Consider the following 27,226-nt stretch of genomic DNA (forward strand, 5'->3'; position numbering starts at 1 on the left):
GAGGCTTGTGTAAAATAGATTTCAGTGTGCATGAAGAATTAAAACAATCATGTAACATTGCAATTAGTTTCATGTTGTCTAAATAGATTGTTTGGAAGTGAACACAGGCTTGTTTCCAAGGAAATCAATGCACCATCCGCTAGTGAAGATTAAAGTGGCAAGGAATACTTGCAATCAAACCATTTTAATCCATGTATATTTGTACAATTTATATTTAAAAAAGTGTACTTGCAGACATTAACAAAGACCAAACAATATTTTCTATTTATTTAAAAAGCTTTAACCATACAGAAGCAAATCCCTAATTATAAATGCATCATTATGCATAGATTTTACTGTTTACACCATAGTGCTGACTGCTTTTATTTTTCATCCAAAAATCTATTTAAACTCCAAGAATTCTTAAACATTCCACTGACCTCAGAACTGCTGTCTATTTTATCAAGTCATTGACCTCCAGCTGAGAACATTGCTCTACAAAAAGAAAGTCAAATCTTTAACAATTAAAAGTGCATTAGTTGTAGATTGTTTTAAATTCATAAATGTTTATACAAGTCAGTGAAAACACCACCCTGTGAATTAGCTTGATTGTAAAGTATCTTTTTAATAAGAATTTGATATTGCAAACTTTAGCCTTTCTATTTTATTTTGTGCAACTCTTGAGTTGCACAATGTGATCTAGTATTCCTGAAATACCTGCTGCAGTACATTAAAACTATTTTACATTTTTAAATGTCTATACAATGTTCTTGCTGTATATCCCCATTCTTTCCTTGCAACAAAATTATTTAATGCAATCAGCATAAGCCCACTTTTAAAACAGACATTTTGAAATTTCATTGAGTTTGTCTTATATTTTGCAGGAGACAAATGCCTATTTCATTCTAAACAAGTTCAAAATACTTTCATTTCTTTGTTGTAGCTTAAAACAGTATTTTATATTTTTTGCTGTAGATTTGGTTAGTTAATGGGAGATGGCTATTCTGCTTAAGTGTTCTGGAGAAGAGAATACTGTCTCTTAAAACATCTGTATCCAATTATATCTATTGAATGATTTCTAGCAAAAAAAAATCAATGAATGGTTTCATAAACAACAGGTGATTAAAGTAAAGGATTTATTGTAATCTTCTTACAGTTGTTTGCAAAGACAGACATACGTTTTTGCATAAAGATATAAATTGCTTTTTAAAACTAATTTAGTGTGTTTTTAATTATATGAAGTTTCTGTGAATTATGAATTGTACCAAACCAAGATTAAAAGCAATAAGGTACAAAAATAAGAGCAAACAGACAACAATTTGTACTGGGACAGGCATTTAACGGTGAAGTTTAGAATATGGCTTTGCTATTTTAACCAAGGAAAGTTACTTAGAGATAGAAAAGGAGCTAGTAACTTTGTTAATATAAAAAGCTGCTGCAGACTGTATTCACCCCAAACCTGGCTATTTCTGAAATTCCATTATCAGTATTTAAAGAAAAAAAAAGTAAAGGAAAGGATTTCTGACCATTTCTTTACTGTAAACAACCAGTCTGCATGCTGTGTATTTATCATGTTGGACATGTGGCTTTCATATTGCTGTGCAGGTCAGTTGATTGTATTTAAGGATCTACCTATGAATTAGACTTCCAAAATTGCAAATAATATATGTATTTATACATTTATATATACCGTAAGATCCCCCTCTCTGAATACAGCCTCTACAGATTACTCATTGCATAAGGCAGGTGTCATTTAAAAAGACAAGCAGTGTTGACTCTGTCTTGCATGTGCCAGAAGCACACCTCAGAGTTTTGAATCAGAAAGCGGGGGTGGGGGGGCGTGAGTTTATTAGATTACCATTTATAAGAATGCTACATTCTGACTGGTCTAGGGACAGCTGTAACTCAAAAATGTCACTCTTGCCCAGCCAGACAATTTAGGAATCATGACTCTCTGAAAAATTATTCTGTTCAAATTAGTATATAATAGTAACAATGATGTTCAGAAAAGTTCATCTGGTCTCTATTCTACTCCAGAATTTTGTATTTATTTACAAATTGTGAAAGTCACCCGATGAAAGGTGCATCTTCATAGCTTTACACCAGAGGACATGGTTTTGAGACAAAAATTGAGAACTAAGATAGAAATGTTCACAGTGAAAGTATCTGTTTAAATGTAGGTCTGCTTACATTTTTACATTAATGTTTTGAATTTATAAATAAAAACCCCACCAAGATAATCTGCCAGGATCAGCACCGTACCATTCATCCTTGCCCATCAAAATATATCTAGTATACTTACTGTAATGATCTATATGTTCCCTTAACCATAATCGAAATTCACTCTCCTAAATCAGAGGTGACAACTGGACCTTTAAAAGGTTACATGCATTCAATAGTAAAAGGAATAACAAAGAATTTGGGAAACTTTAATTTTGAAAAAGGAAAAAAAAAATCATTTAACATCCTATGATTTGCTTTTATCTCCTTCAGTAATCCAGAGTAGAGGGCAGAAACTCACCACATCATAAAGCTGGCAAGAGATGGTAATGTCTTGTTAAATGAAACCACCATAAAGCTGAAAACACAACATAGTGTAGTTTCCTACAGAAATATGAAGCAGTATTCCTAAAATGAGCTGAAGTCACATATACTTGCAAGCAGTAGACAAAAATGGAGAAAAATGTACCAAAAAATAGGCTTAAATACAACTGAAAAAGGTTGTGTGGTTATTTACAACAGATAGTGTAAAATGGTAAATTAGATATGATGCTAAAAAAGGCACAGCTTTCCCTTTCTTAAATACACTGTAAACGGTTCATTATGCATGCAGAACATTTCACTTTACAAAAAAAAAAATTACCTTGTTTGTTTAGACAAAGATAGTACTTAAATAGTCTCCAGCAAAATAGAATTCTTTCAAAAATACTTTCCCATTCATCCTATTAACCATTAAAGATTTTTCTCATTTACAAAAGCTCCTTACACCTTATTTCAGGTCTTTCACAATTTATACATACAGCAATGTACAGTACAGCAAAAGACTGCAAAAAATTATTTGTAAAGCCAGCACAATAGATACTATAAACTGAAACTGAGGCATTTGTTTTAACATCTTATCCTTTTTAATTAAATAGTAAATGGACACTTAACACAGTGTATATCACCTATGATGGATAACATAGGATAACAAATGCCGCAGGTGGGGATAATGAGTATTCCACACCAAATGTTCTGTTATTACTTTACACTTCAGGGTTTTTTTGTATATATTTTTTTACAAGAAAGGAATATTAATGCCCCATATTGACTTTACGTTTTATGTGCAAACCAAGGGGTAAGCTTTAAAAAGTTTGTATTAGTCCTTGAACCCTTTTAAAACAAGCAAACAATACCAGAAACTACATGGCATATTTAAAACTTCCATCTGTTAAAATATCAAAATCAAAGAGTTATTGACTAGATATGGCTTTTCATCCAGAGGAACAGGAACATTTTCTAAGTGTTGGGAGTAAAGGGGTAATTTTCACACATCTAGGTCTTGCCAAATCCAGATCAAATGTTTTCCAAACCCTTCACATGATTTTAGACTAGTCAGAGGCTGCTGAACAAGTGTAAATAGCACGTTTAAAATGTGGTTTCTTGGGTCCTTCATGGGTGTGGAATAACACAAGGAAACTTAAGGCAAAGTTCTTCTATTAAGACATTTTCCGTCACTTCCTGTGAAAGTACAGGGGCTTGGCATTTCCAGACTCCACCTTTGGTAACTGGTCACTGATGATTTCCACCAGCATGGCTGGAAACTCCACTTTCAGCGCCTGAGACTCTCGGAAGGTGTAGAAACAGAATTCTAACAAGTCACTAACAAGCTGAAATGCAAAAAAGCACACAGGATTATTAGAAAATGAATTGTGCCCACAAATAGACAATAACAGTACTTTGGAATATTACCAAGAAACATCAGCTCTAGTGATTATCTTTTTTTCCCCTGAAAATCAGCAAATGGGGAATGGAGTGAAACCAAGATACCATAGGTTTAACTTGCAGAGGTTCTGAGTAGCTGCACTTTTCTTTGATTTCACATACATGAAGATTTGATTAAGGGCAAAGGTGTATTTTCTATAAAACTGCAATTAAAATTTTCCACATGGTTGTCTAGGTGAAAGTTGCATTTTACAACTCGTATTTCATAATGATCACAATACTTCAGCCAGCTCTGACCAGGGAGGGCAAGCATGGATAACCTTAGCATAGATCCCTCAAAGAGTGACTTTCTCTGGCTGCCATTTTGAAATCCCAATATAACAGGGCTCCCTTGAACATTTAAAAGAAGAGCAATTTAGGCTGGGATGAAAAAATATAGTACATCTCAAAGCACTGACAATCCTAATCTGACTGTCTCAAACTTCCTTTTTCACACAGATTTTTCTTCATTGCAGATTAGATTCTTCATTTTGGTCTATACCGGCATATGTGAATGCTGTGGGCCCCTTCTTGTAATTCTATGATAGAAAATCACAAACTGCAATTTCTCTTTGCTATAGAAGAGATGGGCTGGGGAGCAACTAGAAAGCTAAAGACACAATTTATTAAATTGTGCATGCCCTTCTTATTACAAATACTAGGTTATAATAGTAATATCAGAAAAAGAAAGGCATTTCAAAAATAGCAACTGTCTAACAATCTCCTAAAGTCTTACGGTATGTTAAGTCATCTATGATTTCTGCCTTGGACTAACTGACATCACTTGTTAATGGTGTGGACAAAATCACATAACAGATTTGGGCACATTGTGTTTGCCAGCAAACAGGAGACCTGAATCTTGATCTGAGTTAGCACATTTTCCCACTGCAGTTCATTAAATCATTGTTCCCCATGGCCAGGCACATCTGGCTTTGTACATTCACCTATCTTCACCGCTTTATGTGCTGCTCCATTGACTAAAAGCTATAGAATATTCCATTTAAAAAAACCTGTTTGTTAGAGCAACTTTAAAGTTACATGACTAAAAGTTATGCACGACTTAATGCAAGCACACACGGGAGTAGAATTATGATAGACTTTAATTACATGATCAGAAATTTTCTCAAATACCATAACATGTTGTGCAAATCTTATGTATGTTCAGATATACATTTTCATTACTGTGTATAACTACTTATGCCATGCAGACCCAAGTAAAACAACATGAGGGAATAATCCTGCAGAGCCCTACATCATTTTTGAGCATCTTGCACTACTTACTTATATTCCAAGTTTGTAAGAAAAAAAGGTATATTATATTATATAATGTGAGAGAGTACGTGATCATGTAATTAAAGACTCTACAGCATACATACACACACGTGGGAAGACTTAAGGTTGTGCATGTAATTTGCAGAGCCCTGACTCCTTCAGCAGGTTTTACCTATTTATACTGGGGCACTGCTCATTTTAGCCCATTTGACAGGTATTAGATCAATGGTCTGAATCTCACTTTCTCTTGTTTAATCATTTATGCCCGGGGGTGTAAAATATTACTAAATCAGAATTTTCACTCACTTTGGAGGAGAGAAAATAATATAACTTGGAACTGTTTTCACTCACTTTGTGGGGTGGAGGAGTGAGTGTGTGTGTGTGTGTGTGAGAGAGAAAATATAATACAACTTGGAACTGTGTTACTTTTCCAGCTAAATTCTGTGGGGCTGGGAGGGAAATAATACTAGGCATCACCTCTCCCTGTATGGACAGTGTGGAGAGGTTGCTGTAGGGTCTGGGGATGGAGGGGAAGTGCCACAGAGATAGCTGAATCTTCCCTTCCACATGGAGGGCCCCTCCCTATGTTAATGAAGAACATTCAAATACCACACAGGATAAGAATCTGAATAGAATAGTAAAATGTGCCATGAGTTAAGCATAGTATGTAATGTTCACAGTTCTTTTCAGAAAGCTGGATGTAAACTAACTAATTTGAGTAGCTATTAGCTGACTCAGTCACTTTTCAGCAAAATGATGGCTACCAGCAGGACGCTTGAAATACTGATTTTCAATACAATCCACACTGTATGTATCATGTGGGAAGTGCTTCTCACCAGGTGCATTTTCAGGCTACTAGGCTTTTGCTTGTAAGTGGGCATCATTTTTTTTTTTTTAACCCTGATTTTTTCCTGGGTTGGATTTATTTATTTTCTACCTGTGTTACAAGCCTCCCCCTGGGTCATGGCTCCTCCTCCTTTTGAATAAAGTCTATTGTATATGTGAAACACACAACGCGAAATGACACAATGGAAAAGAAGAAAGGGCTTAAAGAAAGGGATAATTAGAAGATTGCTGAACAAAGAAAATCTAATGAAAGGGCTGAGGTTTGAAATGTATCCACATGTTACTGTATATAGAAGTATGAACTTTCTCTAATTCTGTTTTCAATATTTTCATAATTGTCCTTGCAGATATGTAAGTAATTCTGCAAACAAAGGACAAACTTTACCAGCACAAGTCAATAAGGATCACTTTAATACCAGCTAGAACTTTGCAACGGATAATCGGGGAAGTGGGCTTGTGTTATGTATGCTACATAAAGATGGTGAAAAACAGCTGATGAGCAATGAGCTAACAATTGAAAATTTTGTGGGTTCATTAAACAGAGATCATGTTACACCATCCTGATTTTATATATGTGTGTATGTATGTATACACACACAGAAATACCTATTAGGCACACAAAAGTAACATGAGGGATGTTTATCTCTATTTCAAGAAAACATATACTGCTTTTCAATATACACACTTTGAAAAGTTGGAAGAAAGTTGTATAACTACAAATAGTGTACAGAAAAACACAAAAAAAGGAAATAAAAAGTGAAGGCAACTAGGACCACACATCATACCTGTCTACTTCTCCACCATACACAGACCAGAAGATACAACCTTAACTCTGCCCCTGCAGTGATGATGCCTTTCACCACCCTCTCACTCAAATCTGAGCATGTATAGTTTCATGAAACTGAGCATAAATGATGAGTCATTGGTCAGTGGTGGTTGGGGTGGAATCTGCAGGAGGGGTGATAGAAGACTGGAATACCTATTAGAGATATCTATCGTGCATAGAGGTTGTACTACTAGTTGTCAAGTTTGTGTATCCAGAGGGGGGAGGTGAGGATATAAGCTGATTGACTTATTTTTCATTTCCTTGCTTTTTAATGTACTAGGTATATTTCTGCAGACGAACCTTAACTGCCACACAGCATGGTATTTTGTATATGTTTATAATTTAATCTGGAGACAAAAACTATAGTTGCACCTTTAATAATAAATGAGGGCAAACAATCATTAGAATGAACAGTCTTGTGAAGTTGTTCAGTCCCACCAATACAGATACGAACAATCTTAGTGAGAATACCATGGAAGTTGATCCTGCTCAAGGCAGGGAGTTGGGCTGGGTGACTTTAAGGAACTTTTCCAACCCTAGCATCTATGATTCTACAAAATGCTTGACTCTGCTCTGGTTACCCCTAGTCTCTATACTTAAAAATGCAAGAATCCTGTACAAAAGTGTGAATGTGTATTCATTCTAGTGATAATGCTGGCATTTACACTTACAGATAGATACAAACACATCTCAACAATACTTTACCTGTAATTTAAAAATATAGTTTTTCCATCTCACAACTTTGAATTTTGTAGTTAGGTGACTGAGAGGGGGAGAGACTGGGGTTTATACTAAAACTGGCTGGGCAAGGAGACTGGAATTGGGATGAGAAGCTTGAATAGTGGAGGCAGGCAAGGAGAACTGGACTCTGACAAGGACCCTGGGGTGGGGAAGTGACAGGACAGGACTGGGCAGGGACAGGTTTGAGGGGATTAAGCAGAAGGAGTTAAACTCAGGGGAAATGGAAAGAAGAGTCTGCGCCCAGTACAGCACACATCCCTGCCACAGAGTTCCTGTGTAACACACTCACCTAAACCAAACTTTTCAGAGGACCCCAGCCTCACTCAATGCACAGGATAAACCTGCTCTGGGGACGAAGTAGGGTTGTGTAGTAAAGGAGGCTGTTGCCTGTAGGACCCCTGATCCATTTGTTGCAGAAGTGAGAAGGTGTGTAAGAGGAAAAGAAAGGAAAGGAGATTCTCATAGTTAAGGCTGCCCTGGTTAAATTAATTCTATCCCTGCCTCTGCCACAGAGTTCCTGTGTAATGCTAGACAAGTCATTTAACTCCCCCATGCTGACTTAGATCCCCTTACATTAGGATTCACTCCAACCTATATAAAAGGGAGTCTCTTTTGCAGTAACACACACACCAAAGAGCTGGAAGGCTTATGTTAAACTAGCCCCTTTCTTTAACTTACTCCTCTTACAGACCATCATTTAAATTACAGCAACTGAGATTTAGTGAGGTTTGAATTAAACTAAGGGAATGCAAGCAGCTATATATCATCACACTGTGCTGAGAATTTGTTGTTACATTTTATCCCATTTCCTCCTGTGAAAGCAGGAGTTTATAATGGAACTGCTGATACCACCTCTACTAGAGCTATGTGAACGGCAACATTCTAATTAAGCAGTGTGAATGAAGGCACCACTGATTTCACAAATAGAGAGATCTTGGACAGAAATTATTTATTTTTACAACCATTAATTGTTAAAAAACTATTAAATTACTAAAGAGTTACTTGGATGATAAGGTTTTGCTTGCTTAGCTGTGAGTATATAGAATAAATATTTTCTACTTCCTTCAAAATTCTTATTAGTCACACTCTTGCCAGAGGGGGAAAAAAAAAAACAATAGATCACTCCTACGAATTATATGAAGTTGTTGTTTAGCTCCCTTTGATAGAATGCAACAAACCTCGCTCCATAAGCATCCCTAAATAAATAAATAAAATAAAACCGAGGTGATGGTGCCTACATTGTGCATTTTATTATAAAGACAGAATTTATAATATTTACTTCAATGTCACCTAAACCACAGTAAGACATGAAAAGTTGCTATCCACATAATGAACTAACTATGCTGGCTTTTAAGAGTGATTTAATAATATACCTGGACAGAGATTCTCACTTTACCGCATCAATCAGTAATGAATAATTGTCATTTCTACCTAATTCATGAACAGGCAATGTGTTTCACAAAAAACACACTGCATTTAAACATTTTTAAGACTAAAGTAGGCTTATTAAGATTCCTGCATCTTTATGTAACAACAATTACTGTCTCAATAACCAGTCTTCGCATCTGCACTCTATATTTAAGATCTGTGAAATTCGAAAGATTAATCCCCTATTAACTAAACTTCAATTTGTCATTATTTGTTTTTTCTACGAAACTCTCACCTATATTACTCTTCGAATTCAGAGAAATGAACATCATTCCATCACCAAAGACAACACCGTTATAATGGACCGCAAGCATGTGTGGCATTTTCATGGCGAATAGTCATCCAGATTTCAGCCTTATGATTTTCACCACAACCTTCTACATGCAGGAGTAACAAAAACTGCTTCAGGCTGCAAAGGTGCACATTACCACGCTGAGCTCTTTCCCTACACTGACAAGATGAGCCAGTGCTTTCACTTAGACAGAGATTGAGAGAGATTTCTAAGGGTATGTCTACACCCAGCCGCTAGTTCGGCGGCTGGGAATCGAAGTTCTGGGTTCGACTTATCGCGTCTTGTCTGGACGCGATAAGTCGAACCAGGAAGTGATCGCCGTCGACTGCAGTACTCCAGCTAGACGAGAGGAGTACCGCGGCGTCAACTGGGGAGCCTGCCTGCCGCGTGTGGACCGAGGTAAGTTCGAACTAAGGTACGTCGACTTCAGCTACTTTATTCACGTAGCTGAAGTTGCGTACCTTAGTTCGAATTGGGGGGTAAGTGTAGACCAGGCCTAAGTGAAAGCACTGGCTCATCTTGCCAGTGTAGGGAAAGAGCTCAGCGTGGTAATGTGCACCTTTGCAGCCTGAAGCAGTTTTTGTTACTCCTGCATGTTGTGGTGAAAATCATAAGGCTGAAATCTGGATGACTATTCACCATGAAAATGCCACACATTCTCCTCCTGTGAATTCATGACACACTGTATTGTACCACCACTATCAGCTTTTTTCAGAGAAGTAAAATCTTTGTTCTCACAGCCTGAGCATATGGGAAGATCCACTTCAGCTGTACAGTATTCCCTTCAGGAACCATAAATATTAATGATTCAGCAGCATGGTCCTTAAAGAGTTTATTTTTATCAGGCTGAAAATATCAACAAGCAAACAACAGTGCAATACTCATCACGCTATGCCGAAGGGTAGGTTCATGTTATGGTTTAATGACACTGCATCGAAACAAAAGTGCTTAGAACTGAAAGTCTGTTTAAATATCAGTCAGACTGAAACTGAACTCAACTTTTGTTTTGAGAACTGCTGAAACATACATTAAAGATTGTCAAGATACAGCCCTTGCCCTCAAAGCAAACTTGCTCCAGGAGATGTTGAAAATCCAAATGAAAATTTTGATAGCATGTGTAATGCATCTGTTTCTTATGTTCCTGCATGCTAGTTGTCTGATCACACAGAGTGGTTCACCTAAAAACAAGAAGTGGCTCTCGCTCTCTCAAATACCCTTGGTCATTCCTGGGTATGAGACTGAAATGCTTACCAATTTGGTTAGGAAATGGAATCAACGAGCCTCACTGCATTATGGCTCTGAACAAACAATGCTGTTTAATGAAATCATTAGAAATTTGCTTATGACAGTCAGAATTGTTAAAAAGAAAATCCTTGAAAAAGGGAAATGAGGATTAACTATGTTGGTCCCCACAACACTGATAAAACTGTGAGTGTGTATGATTGTTTTAAAGTATTTCAGCTGTCTGATGCATATATCTTCACCTGAGCCGTTCAGGAATGACTTTGTTCTTTTGTTCTTCAGTTTTGTTTTCTGTGCTTGGAGGTTTTATGAGTCATTGCTGAAAGTTGCTGATATTTTCAAATACTTTACTGCCTACCTGCTCTTCCTGAAAATTTCTTTTTTCCTCATCTCGGCACTTTTTTGTCTGCACATATGCTCACCATGTGGATGGAAGGCTGAAAGCTCTGAGCAGTGTAAAACCATCTCATTGGTTATTATGCTATTCATATTATTTAAGCCAAATACAGTATCATTCAGTATTCAAATTTCTTATTTTATATAGTCCTTAAAAAAAGAATATTTAAGAACGAGGTTAATAAAAGTAAGTCTTAAGATATAAAGAAACTATATGATTGTGTGGCACTACACCCAGGTAAAGTAAACTCCACAAATGATGACATGCTGCCTTGCTCTAATGAAAAAGCTGGAGGCAGCAGCAGGACTGAATAAGCATGAATTCTAGAGAGGTCCCTTCAGGCTTGTGCTGCAAATGCCAATGCTGTATCTGCAGCAGGGATACAAAATGGGATTTCAGCTGTAGTTAGAGCAGTCACAGGACCAAGTATATTCTGATCCTTTAAAATTACATGGAATGAAAGTTAAAATTATACTGGTGACAGTTGAAAAGTATTGACCTGTACTGAGGATTTTTGGGGGGGGGGGGGGGGGGATTGCATCTGCATTTCCATGATAAGAGCTGAGAAATTCCACTCCACAGGGGAAAAGAGCAATTCTCATCTCTTGTCAACATTACTGTAAAATTATTCTGATGTGCTTTGTCTAAATTAATTTATCGTTTGGCCAATTTTGATATTGAGATTAGTCTTCTTTTGGATTAGCACACATCCTTGGGAACAATCTAAGCCAATTCAAGTAAAAAGTAAACTGTAAGGAGAAAAATAAACAAGTGCTTGTCTGGTAAGTTACAAAAAATAGCAGTGTTGTGCAGACAGCTGACTGTTTTAAAGAGAATACTGACAGCAGGACCTTCTTTAAAAATCTCTTATTATCTTGCTTATACTAAAATAAAATGTAATATAATAAAAATGGCATCATCAATTCTGATCCTTACTAAAAATTAAGTAGAATACCACAGCATTCTGAAGTGATTTGATCAAAACATTTTAAGTTACAATACTAATGCAGTGTTTTGGGTGATAACTGTAGAATTCTGTCAGCTATTACTTCCCATCCACACAATTCTCCTCATTAAAAAAAGTACAAAAGAATTACCAAATAAAACACAAACTCTATATTTCGGAAGACAATTATGTAACTTTCAATGAAATGTATGAAAAATATTACAAAAACAGGGGTATGGGAGGAATGTATGAACTGCTGTGGAGATTCATATGTGAACAACTTGCAAATGACTTTCTTTCATCACCCAGCCCATTCCTTCAAACCAAACAGTAAAACATCCTTCATTGGCACAATGAACAAAACTGATCTCTAAAGAATGAGCTATTACTGCAGTACTAATAATATCCTTTTCCTCCCACTGAGATTGTAAATGATTTAATGAACAGAATAATATTTAAAAAATAATTCCATATGTACATTCTGTAAACAGACCTCAGGCTCTCTTACAGATTTGACCTAAACTGCACTGCAGTACGTCCACAAAAATGAAAACTAAGACAAGTACAAAAGAGAGACATTTATATGCAGCTTCTACAATTAGGGCCCAACATGCAGCTCACAGCAAAATTATTTTTGTGCCACATCATGATAGAGTGAGGGTGTTTGCTTTCTTTTGCTATACAGTTTAAATAGGTTTTACTGATAGGTAACTGGTGGTTACAAGGTAAACCTCTACATCACAAAATACCTTTGAAACAAAATGGAGGGATAGAAATAATTAAAATTCAATTAATGCTGGATTTGAAAGCTCAGCAAAACTTCAAGGTACCCAAGTTGACTCTAAACCATTAACAAATGTTTTAGAAAGATTGAGTTATGAGATTAGCAGTTGTAACAGGTCACATATTTGTTCAACAGTGAAGTAAACATTTTATTAACAAACCAGTTCTTAAATTACAAAAAGTGTGAAACTCTAATCCAACACCTTGCGTTGTGAACTGACTCAGGGGTGTTCCTTAAGTTTTAACAACACGCCGCATATTTCACTAATCTTGCTCTCTGAAAAAATTGTTAACACCATTTATCTGCTGGTATAGGGACAGAGTCCAGTACTTTTACTCATATTGGGTAACACCTGACTCAACGAATAGTTCTGTTGACTTCAACATGACTATTCGTGGTGTGAGGTACTATTCACATGAATAAAAGTATCAAAACCTGGCCCTTAAAGATTTTTATTTTCTAATTTTATGTGCAATTTTCCCCTAAATTTGTCCAGAAACTTCTAACAGACTCTTTAAAAACGGATTGCCTATTGTTTCCCTGCTGGTTAGTGTAATGAAAAATTACTAGTTTACCTTAAGGGAAAGATTTTTTCTTTAATCCTTCTTAAAGATACCACCTTATATGCTATAAGCTCCCTGATGGGTTATACTTACATCGTGCATGGAGTCCAGAAGCTTAGTCAATTGGTAGAATCGTTGCCAGCTTTGTCCAGAATTACTTGGACATTTAGTTACCATCTTCCTTAGTTCTTTGATGTAATTTGCCCTCATTTCTTCAAATGCAGCTTGGCTTTTGAGGCCATCCTTGGGAACTGCCAGTAAAATGACATCGTATTAATATTCATTTTATTGAATATTCTTATATTATCTACATTATAAAGTTAATGGTTGAAGGGTTATAGAAGTGTCTTTGTGTTGTGTGGGAGCATCATAAACATTTTCAAATGATACAAGAGTCCTTTCCAGATCTGTGTATGTGGATTAGTATACGCAGAAGGGTTAAGTGGGGCAGGATAGCATCTTGAAAATACAGCACATACTAGCCACCCACTGAAATGATTTTTTTCATTTGACCTAAGCACAAAATGATAGCAGAGGGAGCAGGAATCTTTCTCTAGAATTGAGGACACTACATACCATCACTTGTCTGCTATACTATACTTGGGGGGAGGGGCAATGTACAACACATACTTGCAATTGCTTTGATATTGTACTGTACTCAAATTATAACTGCCAGGTGTGGTAAAGCTACACCAAATAACACATTTCTTAGGCAATCAAACAATGTCGGAAGTTTAGGACACTATTGAGCATGTGTGTGACATCTTAAAGAGAGCCATCATGCTAATGCAGAGCAAGAGTATTTTTTCTAAGTTCACATTCTGCTTAAAGATTTATGTCTGCAGTCTCAATGAAAGCTTTCTTCTTAACACCCCATTAAAATTCTCATCTGTACTAGCGAAGGGCCCATTTCTGAAATTCTACTGAACATACAGTAGAACCTCAGAGTTATGAACACCTGGGGAATGGAAGTGGTTCAGAACTCTGCAATATTGGGAACTCTGAACAAAACTTTATGGTTGTTCTTTCAAAAGTTGACAACGGAACTTGACTTAATACAGCTTTGAAACTTTACTACGCAGAAGAAAACAGTGCTTTTAATCGTCTTAATTTAAATGAAACAAGCACAGAAACAGTTTCCTTACCCTGTCAAATATTTTTGAACTTTCCATTTTTTTTTTTTAGTAGTTTACATTTAAGCACTGTATTTGCTTTTTGCTTTTTTTGACTCTGCTGCTGTCTGATTGCATATTTCTGGTTCCAGATGAGATGTGTGGTTGACCGGTCAGTTCATGACTCTGAGGTTCTACTATAGTACTGATTTCTGTGAGCAGTTTGACTGACTTCAGTGGAACTAGTCATGATAACGAGCATACCATTATTTATTTAGAAACTTCCATCAGATTATTCACTGTAATAGATACTACACCCAGTGGTAAATGTTTGTAGGATCAGACCAAAACTGAATCCTGGACCTGCCCTTGAAAAGGTTACTAAAAACTCTCAACAATGTCATGACGTTTCAGTATTCACTAAGTTGTTTAGATATTGTTGAATCACGAAACAAATGTAAAATCTTGGATGTATTAACTCAGGTCTGCAACAAGAAAATTAAGTACTTCAGGTGCAAGAAGTGAGTTTATTTTCTAATAGTTAACTATGGTAGAGGATTACCTAGAACAGGTTTTTTTAAATGTGTGGATGGCATCTCAACAGAGACTGTTCTGTGGACACCCTCCCTCTTAATCCCACGGTTCACCTCTCCCACTGTGATCACAGAATGTCCATGTGGCTACTACCAAAATTACTTACATGGAATAGAGTTAGGAATGAATTTAATAGTTTTTTAGCTGCCTATTAAAGCAATTTAGCAGTGGGAAATAAAGAAGAGATCTACAATCATGTGACCAGCAAGGACCCTGTGAAAGACCACCAAGTGCCCCCTGGGGAGCACAGTATGAGAACCTCTGGTTTAGACAAGCTAACAGGTAATGTGTCAATCTGCAAACCAACAGTAAATAGATTTCTTTACACATTTTCTACTTCAGTAATAAACTTGAAGGCACACAACATTCAAAGACAGCTAATACAACGCAACCATTGTTTTAAATAGATTTGTGAGCAAAGTCCATACCGAATGAATAAACACCAACCACCTTTCTTTGATGGAGATACAAATCTCCTTCCGTAAAAAATAAAATAGTTACAACATGCTATGGCACTTGCATAAAATGCAAGGACTTAACTATTTCCTCAATATTTACAAATCCATCCAATTAAAAGTAGGAAAATATAACTCCTGTATTTCTAATGGCATTATAAAAATGTGAATTACAGTCAGACTTCTATTTCTGTCAAATATTATTTCTTTATTTTACTGCTATATTGGAAAATTATTACACCATCATCTCAGCCAGATTATAAAAAGAAGAAAGAAGAAAGAAGATCACAAAAAAAAGGAAGTCAAGCAAAACACCAAATTTTGGAGGTCTGCCGCGTGTTTCTGATTTTACTTATTAAATGCAGAAGGGGTACTGGCAATCATCCAAGATTCATGGGCTGGGGAAAAGTAAGAAAACAATTGAGATCTAATGTGTGGTTTCTTCCACATATAAATGGAGTGAAACTTCCTTGATGTGGTCATCATAGAAGTTTCAAAGCAAATAGTACGCTACACGTGACATGATTCAATTAAAAAAAATAAAATAAAAACAAGCATGGTATTTTCTATCACAATATAGTATCAAGGTGAAGTTATTAGAAACTGGAATTATTGCTGATCACAGAAAATATTCTATATGCATTATCACGATCTTCATTTTCTTTTTATCCTACTTTCTTCCTCCCTATTAAAGTTTCACAATGTAAATAATCAGAATATCCCAAAACTGACCAAAAAAATTGTGTAGATTTTCTAAGGACATCATTGTCCATTTCAGAATGAACCAAGTAATTTATTTTACCCAACAGGTTCTTGCAATGAACTCCTGAAACCCATTTGTTAATAGTCTAAGAAAAAGCTAGAATAATAAATATCTATCTTACTGAAACAACTACCACCACATTAATTGCTATATGCAATTAAACTATTATTACTTTTCTATAGTTTCTCCCCCTTCACTGCTAATTACAAAAACAGGAGATCCACTTCTTTATTCTACTCTGTTCTATCGTACATTGGTTCCTATACCACTCTCACAATCATAGATAGTATCTGAGCATGTTCCAGCAGTGCATTAAGCAGCATAACGAATATCTCTCACTTGTGGTTTGTTCTTTCTCTCTTGTTCCCAGGGAGAGAATTGTCTTGTGTCCCTGTTGAGGGGAGGAGAGAGACTGTCGGGTGCTGCTGAGCTCCACTTGGCACTGGACCTGGGAGGGGTTCTAGTATGGAGCTGGCTAAGAGCCGAAAGGTATGTTGACACTGCAGCTGGGAGTGAGCCTCCCACCCCAGGCAGACAGACTTATGCTAGCAGGTTTGAACTAGCATGCTAAAAGTAGCAGCATGGACATTGTGTCTTGGCCTGGAGCTTGGGCTCTCACACCTATGAGCTGGGAGGGCTTGAGATCCCAATTTCTAGCCCAAGCCACAATGTCCACACTGCTATTTTTAGTGCATGAACTCAAGCCCAGGCCAGGAGGCTCACTCCTAGCTGCAATGTAGACAAACCCGAAGTGGCCTCTGACCCAAGTCAGAGCAGCCCTAGGCTTGCTCTCAGCTGCCAACAGCTCACAAGTAGAAACCAGGAAGAGCTGAACTGCAGTGGTGCTCTGACCATACCTCATTTTCTCCCTTCATTCCCCCTCCACCAGCTCTGGGTGCCACATGGGGACTCCCCTTGTGATGGGGGAATTCCTGCCTGATTAATTCAGTGAAGTCACAGTGCAGTATCTTGATATCACAAAGCACCAAAGAAAGATATGATAACATAAACAATCCTTTTTTGATGTGACTGAATGAATCAGACAAAAAAAGGAGGCTGATTACACAGAAGAAAGTTTCTGTTTGCAAAACAGATGGGAATCAGCACTGATGGGGAAGGAAATACAGAAAATATTCATGGTGTTTTAATGTTTGTTTTATAGACATTTGTAATGGGGTTATAGTTCTTTAAATGTTTCTGTTATAAGACAAGAAGTAGATTAAAAAAAGATGAATTATTAAACATTGTTGTCAACAACACTGAGGGCATGTCTACACTGCCTCAGTTTGGACTGTGGTGGTGTGAACTGGAGTGTACACCAAAGTGCTACTCTGTAACTTTCCCACATGGACACTGCGGGCATGAACTTAAGGGTCCCAGGTTTGCACCAGTGTAGTCCTCTTCAAACAGGGCTACACTCACACCCGACTAGGGACCTTTTAGGGTGCCTGCAGTGTCCACACTGGGGAGTTATAGCGCAGCACTGCAGTTCACTCCCCTGTTGTCTGAACAGCAGAGGCATGTAGACATGCCATGTGATGCAATTCTTTATTATAAAAAGTCTCTGAAACTCTAGCCCCAGTTTAAGAAAAAAGGAATACAATTTAGTATACTTTCAGTGTAATATACTATAGCATACCACACACTCAATTACTTGATACTAACATTAGACTCATTTTGTCAAGGACGTGCACGTTTTGATCTTGATGATGCTTTTAAGTCACTTGTGTTGAGGACAATGAGTACTCAGCGAGTCAGAATTCCTCCCAGTTCCCCAGCATGCAGGGGAGCAGGTTTTCTGCCACTCCTTTTCATGAGAAGCAGCATGCTCCCTTGGTGTGCTTGGCCAGGTCTGTTGGTTCATGCATAGAGGGATAGGGCTATGGCCTTGCTTCCTTTCCACCCCCTGCAGGATATATGACATCCTGGCCAGAAAGAGCAGCCCCTGCTGTAATGGGGAGCAGGAACTGCAGTTGTGCTCTCAGGCTATGCAGCAGGGATGCTCCTTGTTTTCCACCCCTTATCATAGAATCATAGGACTGGAAGGGACATTGAAAGGTCATCGAGTCCAGTCCCCTGCCTTCACAGCAGGACCAAGTATCATCCCTGAGATTTTTTCCCCCAGATCCCTAAATGGCCCCCTCAAGGATTGAACTCACAACCCTGGGTTTAGCAGGCCAGTGCTCAAACCTCTGAGCTATCCTCCCCCTTCTCTTGCAAACATATGAACCTCCAGGACAAAATTTGCTTCCTCTTTTGTTAGTTTTGTAGTTAAATGCCTTGTATCATTTTGTGAAGTACAGGTGCTAAATCAATATGCCATCTAACAATTAGCAAGTATGCCGGGTAACAATAGGAGCTAACCTACCTGTGCTTAATAGCAGCAAAACTTTCATTATGGTATATTCTTCAAAGCTAATCTGCAAGCGAACAAACTGCAGGCTGATCTGGTGCATCCCCTGGCACAGTTCAAACATTGCAGACTGGCGCATCCTCTCCCTGCAAAGGAAAAACAGAACAGCAGCATGTGAGAATGCAAATGCATAACAAAATCCAGAATGGCAACCCATGCATCAGGGAAGTCAAAGTGCAACCTTCCAGTGAAACACAGCCAACCTCAATAAAGTTGGGGGGAGGGATAGCTCAGTGGTTTGAGCATTGGCCTGCTAAACCCAGGGTTGTGAGTTCAATCCTTGAGGGGGCCCACTTGGGGATCTGGGGCAAAATCAGTACTTGGTCCTGCTAGTGAAGGCAGGGGGCTGGACTCGATGACCTTTCAAGGTCCCTTCCAGTTCTAGGAGATGGGATATCTCCATTAATTATTATTTTATTATTATAAAGCTTGCAGCTTGTTCTTGTTTAGCAACAGATTTATGACCTACAGAGACTGTATGTGCTCCATCTTATTGTGAGTGGTAACCTCTTCTATGTGCTCCAGGAATGAGAAAACACAGAATGCAGCCACTTTAAAACTAGCTGAACTTTCCAAATCCTGATCACTGCATTCTGGCCTTGGAGGACCCAGAACAGAGTCCTTTTAAGCTGAGAGGCCCCTCACGATCTAGGCACATAAGTCAATTTCACGGAACCAGGAATTTTTGTTAACTGGGCTCACTATAGATAAGCTGGGGTAATACTATATTAGTGGGAAAAAACTACAGAAATAAAGAGAAATATCATTTGAAAACAAATTTGAGATTTAAGTTTTGAAGATATTAGTAACAACACAGTAAGTAAAAAACAAAAACAAAATAAGGTTGTCAGTGTCCTTTCAATTTTTTCCTGGCTGAAGGCAACATTGACATGACAGTGTTCCAAAGTAGACGTATGGGCTGCGATATCTGAGCCCACATTTTGTAATGTTTTGAATCACTTACGCAACTCTGCTCACTGTATAGCAGGGAACTGGCTAAGTGTGCATGTGTAGTGTGAGGAGAAGAAATACGGTAAAAAGAGGAAAGAAAGTATATGGTCAGTTTTACACAAAAATGAGGGGAAGTCAAGAGAGATTCTTTCAGCATACTGGCAGACATCTTGACTTTGACATCATCATTTTGTATGGTGCTCTATTGTAAAAATACAGCCGACAGTTTTAGAAAAGGAATGAGAAATGAGGCAAGTGGCTTATAAAAATAAAATTAAACGCATGACTGCATGTTATCTCCTTCAAATCACCGTCATATACCATGAAGGAGTTAGCAGCTTAATGCTGTGGATAGACATCTGGGTATTAAAAGGACTAAATAATAGTGCATCAGCTATTCTAGATTTCGGTGTTGCTAGCTTTAGCATTTGTCCACCCCAAATAACTTCTGTTTCCAAAGCTGTTCTAACTATTTTCCTGGCAACACAGAAGGTCAAGCTACAAAGATAAATGTGTGCTACAATAAAAGTGAATCTGATAAACTTAAATAACTAGAAGATAATTTATGTTAGAGTTTTGTATAATTCATTGAACTGCCTAAAGGAAACCATTTTTAAAGTGAACAAGGAACTTTCAAGTATTTAGTCAAGCTGTTTCAGTTCTGTTATACTGGAATACCAATGGCTGACAAAGTATATATATTTATGATGCCTTTATAAAGAAGAAAATGCCTTTTTGTAATCCCATGAGAAAGTTTATACAAACAACACTCTTATTAACCATTTTTTTTCTATTTTAAGAGAAGTTACATAACAATATGTCAGCATACCAGACCATATTAGAGATAAAAATTTTGTAGTTTAAAACAAATTCTACTTTCTCTTCATATCTCTAAGTAGCTCTTTTCTTAGGCAATTTCAGACTAAACTATCCTGTATTAAAATTTAAGACAGCACTAATTAGAATTTTGCTGTGTTTAAGATGCTATTGCAAGACAAAAGAAAGTGAACAGGCATGAGGACCTGGACTGCTTGCCTCACTTGTAAAATTAGAATATAATATGGGTGTATAATAGAGCCCTATAATTGTTCAATGATCACTAGCCACTTTTTATTGATCAGCAACACTTTTCTGTACTTATTCAAAATATTTATTCACATAATACAGGGACTGGATTAAGTTCAACTAATTATTTTAACCAAGCAAAATGACTTTTCAAACATACAGACTGGCTGGTGAAAGAGAAGAATCATAGTGTATGCAAACAAAGACTTATTAAATCTTCCTGGTGTTTTCTCTCTTTCCTTAGCAGATTTTTTTCTTCTTCTGAATGCAAAGAAAATGTTCTCCCCATTATTAGGTGTACTCTACATTCTCTCCTCTTTTCCACCCTCTTCCTGAGATTTTGTAAAGCCTTCTAGGTTAGTTACAGGTAGTCATGCCATGTTATTTTTAATTTGCCTTGATCCATCATGGACTAAGGATATGAAAAGGAACAGGAAAATCAAAAGGAAACATTTCCAACACTTTGAACACTGACTAGAATATTCTTAGACTTTCTTACTAGAAAAACAAACGAGATCAACTGTTGTTATTATTTATTAAGTACCGAAAGTACAAAACATGGAAAAAGACATAGTCACTGCCCCAAAGAGCTTACAATCTAAGGCTGCAATGTTTACTCTGATTTAATATAACTTATTCATATAGCAATCCCTATGACTTGAACTGGACTATTCATGCGAATAAGCTCTACGCACAAGTAAAGATGTGCAGGATCAAGGTACAGAATATTAAATTGAAATAAATAGACATTTTGAAAACTATGGCATAATCGGTCTACATTCTAACATTTCCTCTTTTAGTATTGCAGGAATGGTTGAATCCTGATTCTCTGAGTCATTCCACCTGGCTCATGGGAGTCTGGAGACAGTTCTACTACTACTGCACTAGGATGCACATCAAGTATCTCAGCACCTATAGCGATCACTCTTTAAAACTTTTCTGGTTTGCCTTCGATAGGCAATATTTCCTACATTTTCCTGTAATTTTATAAGGAATACTTAACAAATGCTGTTAATGTTATTAAGTCACCAAACGCAATTAGGAATTTAAGGATGCCCATTCTATTCCATGATGCCACAGAGCAATCCATAACTCTTTGGGGCTGTGGAGTGCCACAGTTTGTGCATCAACTCAAGAAAGCTCTGCATCTGCAGAGGAGCAGTGGGCAAAGGGAGAAATGAGGGAAAATGGTCCTTATGCCACGTGCCCACCCAGAAGATCCACAGGACAAGGCAGAAATTTGCATAGAATAGGAAAAAATGGGCCCAGTTCTGCCTTCACATACATAGGTGCAACCTCTGCGTGAAGTCGATGGAAGATCTGCATGTGTATCTAGGGGAACATTTTATTTATTTTTCACTGTATTAATGTGCCTGTGCAAAATATAAAATCACAGATAATTTAATTCTAAAATAAAATACAATTTGAAAATCCAGTCCAGAACTAAATCCCCCACCCCCAAACCCATATCATCAGGCAAAAAGCTGGGTAAACAGAGCCCTGAGGCCCAACAAACTGTTTCTTTTGGACTAGTAGGAAAATAATATGTCCTACCATCCCCTTCTGTCCACATCTAGGGACTGTTTTTGTCCAAATCAATCTCCATTGTTGTGATAAGGCAAAAGAGTGAGGCAGTCCCTAAGGTAGCCAGGGCCAAAAATACATAGGGATTTGTAGTTCAAAATCTACACCTTAAATTGCAATTCAAAATGAACTGGAAACCAGTGTAGCTGAAGTAACATAAATGGCAAACAGAAAAGTGAGCATTACTGCAGACTCTGCGCTAACTCAAGTTCCTAAGTGGAGCCCCAAGAAAAGCTCACTGCAGAAATGCAAGATGCAGGTGATGACGACATGGGTAAAAGTTGTGAAGTCAGTTTCCAGAGGGAACAGTTAAAAATCTCCCTGCCAAATTATGATGAGAAAAGCATTCCTGGCTACTAATGCTACTTGGGAATTTTATTCTCTCTCATTTATGTATCTAACAATATTATTTAGATTAGACAAAACTAGAGAAGCATCTGAGGAACCAGCAGGAGGCACTAACAAAGCTCAGTGACTGGCCAGAACTATAGCTAATGAAATTCAGTGCATGTAAGGTTAGGGAACATTCTGGAACCACTGATAGAAATAATTTTATCTATTTATATACATACCCGGGTTCTAAATTAACTGTAACCCTACAGGTAAAAGAGGAAGAGTTCAGGATTTCATGACCACCAACACACCCATGAGATTATCCCTGGTGTTGAATGCTCAACTCATGTAGCTGGTCACACTCTAGATCTGGTGTGCAGATTAAGGTGAGAGGACTAGATATTATTCTGTAGGTTTCTGTGTTGCGTTTAAGGTGCTGGCTCTAACCTGTAAATCACTCAATGGCCGGGATCTTCCTACTTGATAGGCTACCTGTCCCTGTGCTATACTGCTGCAGTCAGTCAGCCAAGGCCCTTCTGTTCAAAAGACAAGGAGTAATGGGTAGAGCATTCTCCAAGCTGGCCCCCAGCTTTGGAATTCACTCACCCTTAGTCTGAAATTGCCCAAAACTGAATTAATAGTATTGAAAAGGGACTGAATTCTCCTATTTATCCACTTTCCTAATACACAAATAAAGGGACAATGATATTAAAAGGTAACATTTAAATATTATAAAATGAAATACATTTTTACACAATGCATATTAACCAGCCATAAGACACCTCTGAGGCCAAGAGCTTAGTAGGATTTTTTTTTAAAACAGATTTGTATGAATAATTAACTCATTATTAAGAAATAATTAACATTTACTAAGATGAAAGTTTTGTAAAGGAAGTAATTTCTCATGCTTTAGGACATAAAACAACCACTAACTGCCTGGGGCTAGCAAGAAACTTGAAATTCACCTACAGATAAATATACTGATCAATATACACATGAATTAATAGATTAGAATAGATGCAGGATCCTTCACAATTTTAGCTTGACTTGCTTATACACAAGAAATGGACCATGCTGTAACACCCCAGACTTTACATCTAATACCACAAGCCACATCATTATGTATGAGTGAATGAAACATCTTGTGCTCAATGCTGTCTCTGGTTTCTTATTCCTCTATCCTCTCACCTCCTTTAACAGGGGAGGACCTTTTGACTGGACAGCAGGAAATGAAAGAAGTCCAAAACCCATGAGTGCCAGGAATGGGGGGTGGGGGTACTCCCCTGTATTCCTTATCTCCCTTTGGTTCTCCGTTTAGTCACTGGCTGGGTAAGAGGGGAAAGGGCCAGCTGATTGGCTTCCAGGTGCCCCCCACTACCTATTTAAAGTTGACCAGACTTTTCAAAAGCCTCTTAGGCTATGTCTACACTGCAACACCAAGTCTCAGAGCCTGGGTCAATTGACTTGGGCTCACAGGGCTACAACTAGCAGTGTAGATGTTCCTCCTGCTTGGGCTGCAGCCTCAAACCTGGTGACGGGGGAACGGTCTTGGAGCCTAGGCTCCAGCCCAGATGTCTACACTGCTATTTTTAGCTTTGCAGCACAAGTCCTGCAAGCCTGAGTCAATTGACTTGGGCTCTGAGACTTGGTGTAACGGGTTTGTCTTTGTAGTGTAGATGTACCTTTACTCTCCAGTTAGCTGCCCCACCCTCCCTTCCCTTAGTTGAAGATTAGAAGCTGTGAGGCTTATGATGCTGTGGGTCTGACCAATCATCTGTTTTTTTCCCATTGGGCCAAATTGGAATATGGTCCAGTGGGTTTTTTCACCTTCTTTCCAACCTCCTGGAGCCACAACTGGATTAAAAACAATAGGATTCAAGGTTCACATAATGCAAATTGCCACCAGTGTCCAGTGCAGGTAAAGGCTAAAAGGGCCAGATCCCAGAGGTAAATGAGACCAGCAATTTCACAGCTGGACCATGGGGGGGAAGGAGCCTTTACAGACTGAGGTCCCCACTCCCAGCCTCTGACACTCCATCCCCCTGGTGTGTCCTTGGAGTGGTGAGGGTGGTACCACAGAACTGAGTCTAGGGTAGACTCTCTTCTGAATTATTGTTTGGTTTGTGGTTAAAGTCCTGTGATCTGCATTGGAACCAATTAAATACTTAGTATTTGAAAGCAGGAAAAGGGCAGTGTAGTGCCCCTCACCAAGGTGTAATTAATACTCATTTAAACCCACCCCATGTGTCTATCAGACATTTGCCTGTTTGGCCTGGTCAACACCAAAGAGCATATTGAAACAGTTTGTACCTTTATTAGCATAAAAATTATCTGATTCTAAGCATACAGATTGTTACAGTTGTTTTTTGTTTTGGGGTTGGTTTTTTTTTACATATTCTTTCTGGTTCTGTCATTGGTGTTTTTCTTTTATTGATGTATGTTTGCTTAAAGCAGAGGCATTTACTAGTTGCAATCTCGATTATTCATTATTGTTATTATTTATCTAGTCTCCTATCCACACGATGCGCAAATACAGACTTCTTTAATTTACTTCCAGGAATTACTTGCAGATGTTTTAACATGGATGCGCTGAGGATTACGTTGCACCAAAAACTAGTTGCCAAATAGAGAAACAATGTGAGTAAGCTAATATATTTTATTGGACCAATTTCTGTTGGTGAGAGAGACAAGCTTTCGAGCAACACAGAGCAATTCTTCAGATCTGGGAAAGGTACTGGGTACAGTTTTTAAAGGATGCCTTTTTGTTGCTAACTGCTTCTTTTACTTCATTTTTTAGCCATGATGGCACTTTTTTGGTCCTCTTACTATGTTTTTAATTTGCAGCATTCATTTAATGTGAGCCTCTATTATGGTGTTTTTAAAAGTTTCCATGCAGATTGCAGGCTTTCACTTTTGTGACTGCATCTTTTAATTTCTGTTTAACTAGCTTCCTCATTTTTTACTCATGGGGGAATTCTGTGTCATTGTGCAAACGCAAAATTAATGTCCCCCACAGATGCCCCCCTGCAGAATAATTGATTCTGACAGGGAGGCAAAGGGAAGCCATGAGAGTGGTCACACTACATTTACACCTTTCACCTATCAGTGGCTGATGTGGCACCAGAAGAGAGGGCAGTTGGCAGTAGGGCTGGAGCAGCCAGTCGTGGAGAAGGAGGAGGCAGAAGCTGCCTTCCTCACAGATCCCTGCCCATGGGGCCAGGTGAGGAGGCAAAGGATATGGGGGTGATGAACAGAGCAGGGCACACAGGGCTGCTGGGGGGTCACGCAGACTGGGGTTCAGAAGGTCTAGTCATGGGAGCATAGGAGTTAGTGGGGTGACAACATTGAGCAAGCGGCTGAATGGGAGTGGGATTGCAGGGCCACATGGGGACAGGGACAGATGTGCCTGATTGAATGGGAGAAGCTAGCAATCAACCAGGACAATCCCTCACCCTGCAAAAAAGCCCTGTTCCATACTTCTCCCACCCATACCCAAAACCCCTCCAGGTTCACTCCTAGGCTCCTCCCCAGCAATTACTTCCCTCTTCCTCAGCTCCTCCATACCCCCGACTCTTCCCAGCCTTTGCACTGCTTCTGAGGCGTGTGGAAAATACATTTTGTATTGTAGTTTAAATGAATTATTACTCAAAGTTCTGTATTAATATGCCTAGTAAAGAATCTATTTGTCAAAACATTTCCTGAATCTTTTTTGTTGTCTGTATTGTTACAGACATACTCGCTGATGGGTATTTTGAAATACATTACCAAAATAATTGAAACTGGCGTGATTATATTATGTTATTTTGACAAATAAAATACACAGAATTTTAAAATACTTTGCGTAGAATTTTTAATCTTTTGGTGCGGAATTCCCCCAGCAGTAATTTTGTGTAGTTCTCCTTTCTGAAGTTAAATGCTACTGTGGTGGGCTTCTTTGGTACTTTCTCCTCAGCCCCCACAAGGATGTTAAATTTAATTACATTATGATCACTATAACCAAGAGATTCAGCTATATTCACCTCTTGGACCAGATCCTGTGCTCCACTTAGGACTAAATCAAGAATTGCTTCTCCTTTTGAAGGTTCCAGCTGCTCCAAGAAGCAGTCATTTATGGTTTCTAGAAACTTTATCTCTGCATCCTGTCCTGATGCACCCAATCAATATGGGGATAGTTGAAATCCCCATTATTGAGTTTTCTATTGTTATAGCTTCTCTAATCTCCCAGAGCATTTCACAATCACCACCAGCATCCCAGTCAGGAGGACAGTAGTACATTCCTACTGCTACATTCTTATTATTCAAGTATGGAATTTCTATCCATAGCAGAAACCAAACAACAAAGGCAGACCCTTTACTCTAAAATAATTGAAAAAAAGTATTTGGTCAACATTTGGAATTCCACTGTAGGTTACGCATGCGCACCAGGCACCCGGAGTCAGAGAATTTGAAAGTAGTGTCTGTTGGTCCAGGCATGCACCCTGGCTCACCTTGTGCCTCCGACCAAAGTGACAAAGGACAGGGTGGACTGATGGCCTCTTCAATTCCTTCTCGTAAGATAAGATCCGAACCAGCGGGGAAAGAAGGTGGGAAGTGGAATACAGATAGGAACCACACAACTCAAAGAACCTCCAGTTACAGGTAAGTAACCTCCTCTTCTTCTTCGAGTGACGGTCCCTG

General features: G+C 38.2%; 1 protein-coding gene across 3 annotated transcripts in view; it reads right to left on the minus strand.

The window, feature by feature from the left end:
- Positions 1-245: 245 nt before the first annotated feature.
- Positions 246-27,226, minus strand: part of NR3C2 (nuclear receptor subfamily 3 group C member 2) — a 264,083-nt gene continuing 237,102 nt past the window's right edge. For 2 of the 3 annotated variants that reach the window (XM_024207563.2, XM_024207565.2), the window contains exons 7-9: positions 18,572-18,702; positions 13,373-13,530; positions 246-3,848 (exon numbers count right to left, since the gene is read on the minus strand). In XM_024207563.2, coding sequence (XP_024063331.2) covers positions 3,693-3,848; positions 13,373-13,530; positions 18,572-18,702 — 445 coding nt within the window. In that variant the 3' untranslated portion in view covers positions 246-3,692. The remainder of the gene's footprint in view (positions 3,849-13,372; positions 13,531-18,571; positions 18,703-27,226) is intronic. The other variant, XM_024207566.2, reaches the window with a different exon arrangement.

This window comes from Terrapene carolina, unplaced genomic scaffold (genome assembly GCF_002925995.2).
Source record: "Terrapene carolina triunguis isolate 2854851 unplaced genomic scaffold, T_m_triunguis-2.0 Scaffold66, whole genome shotgun sequence".
Lineage (NCBI taxonomy): Eukaryota > Metazoa > Chordata > Testudines > Emydidae > Terrapene > Terrapene triunguis.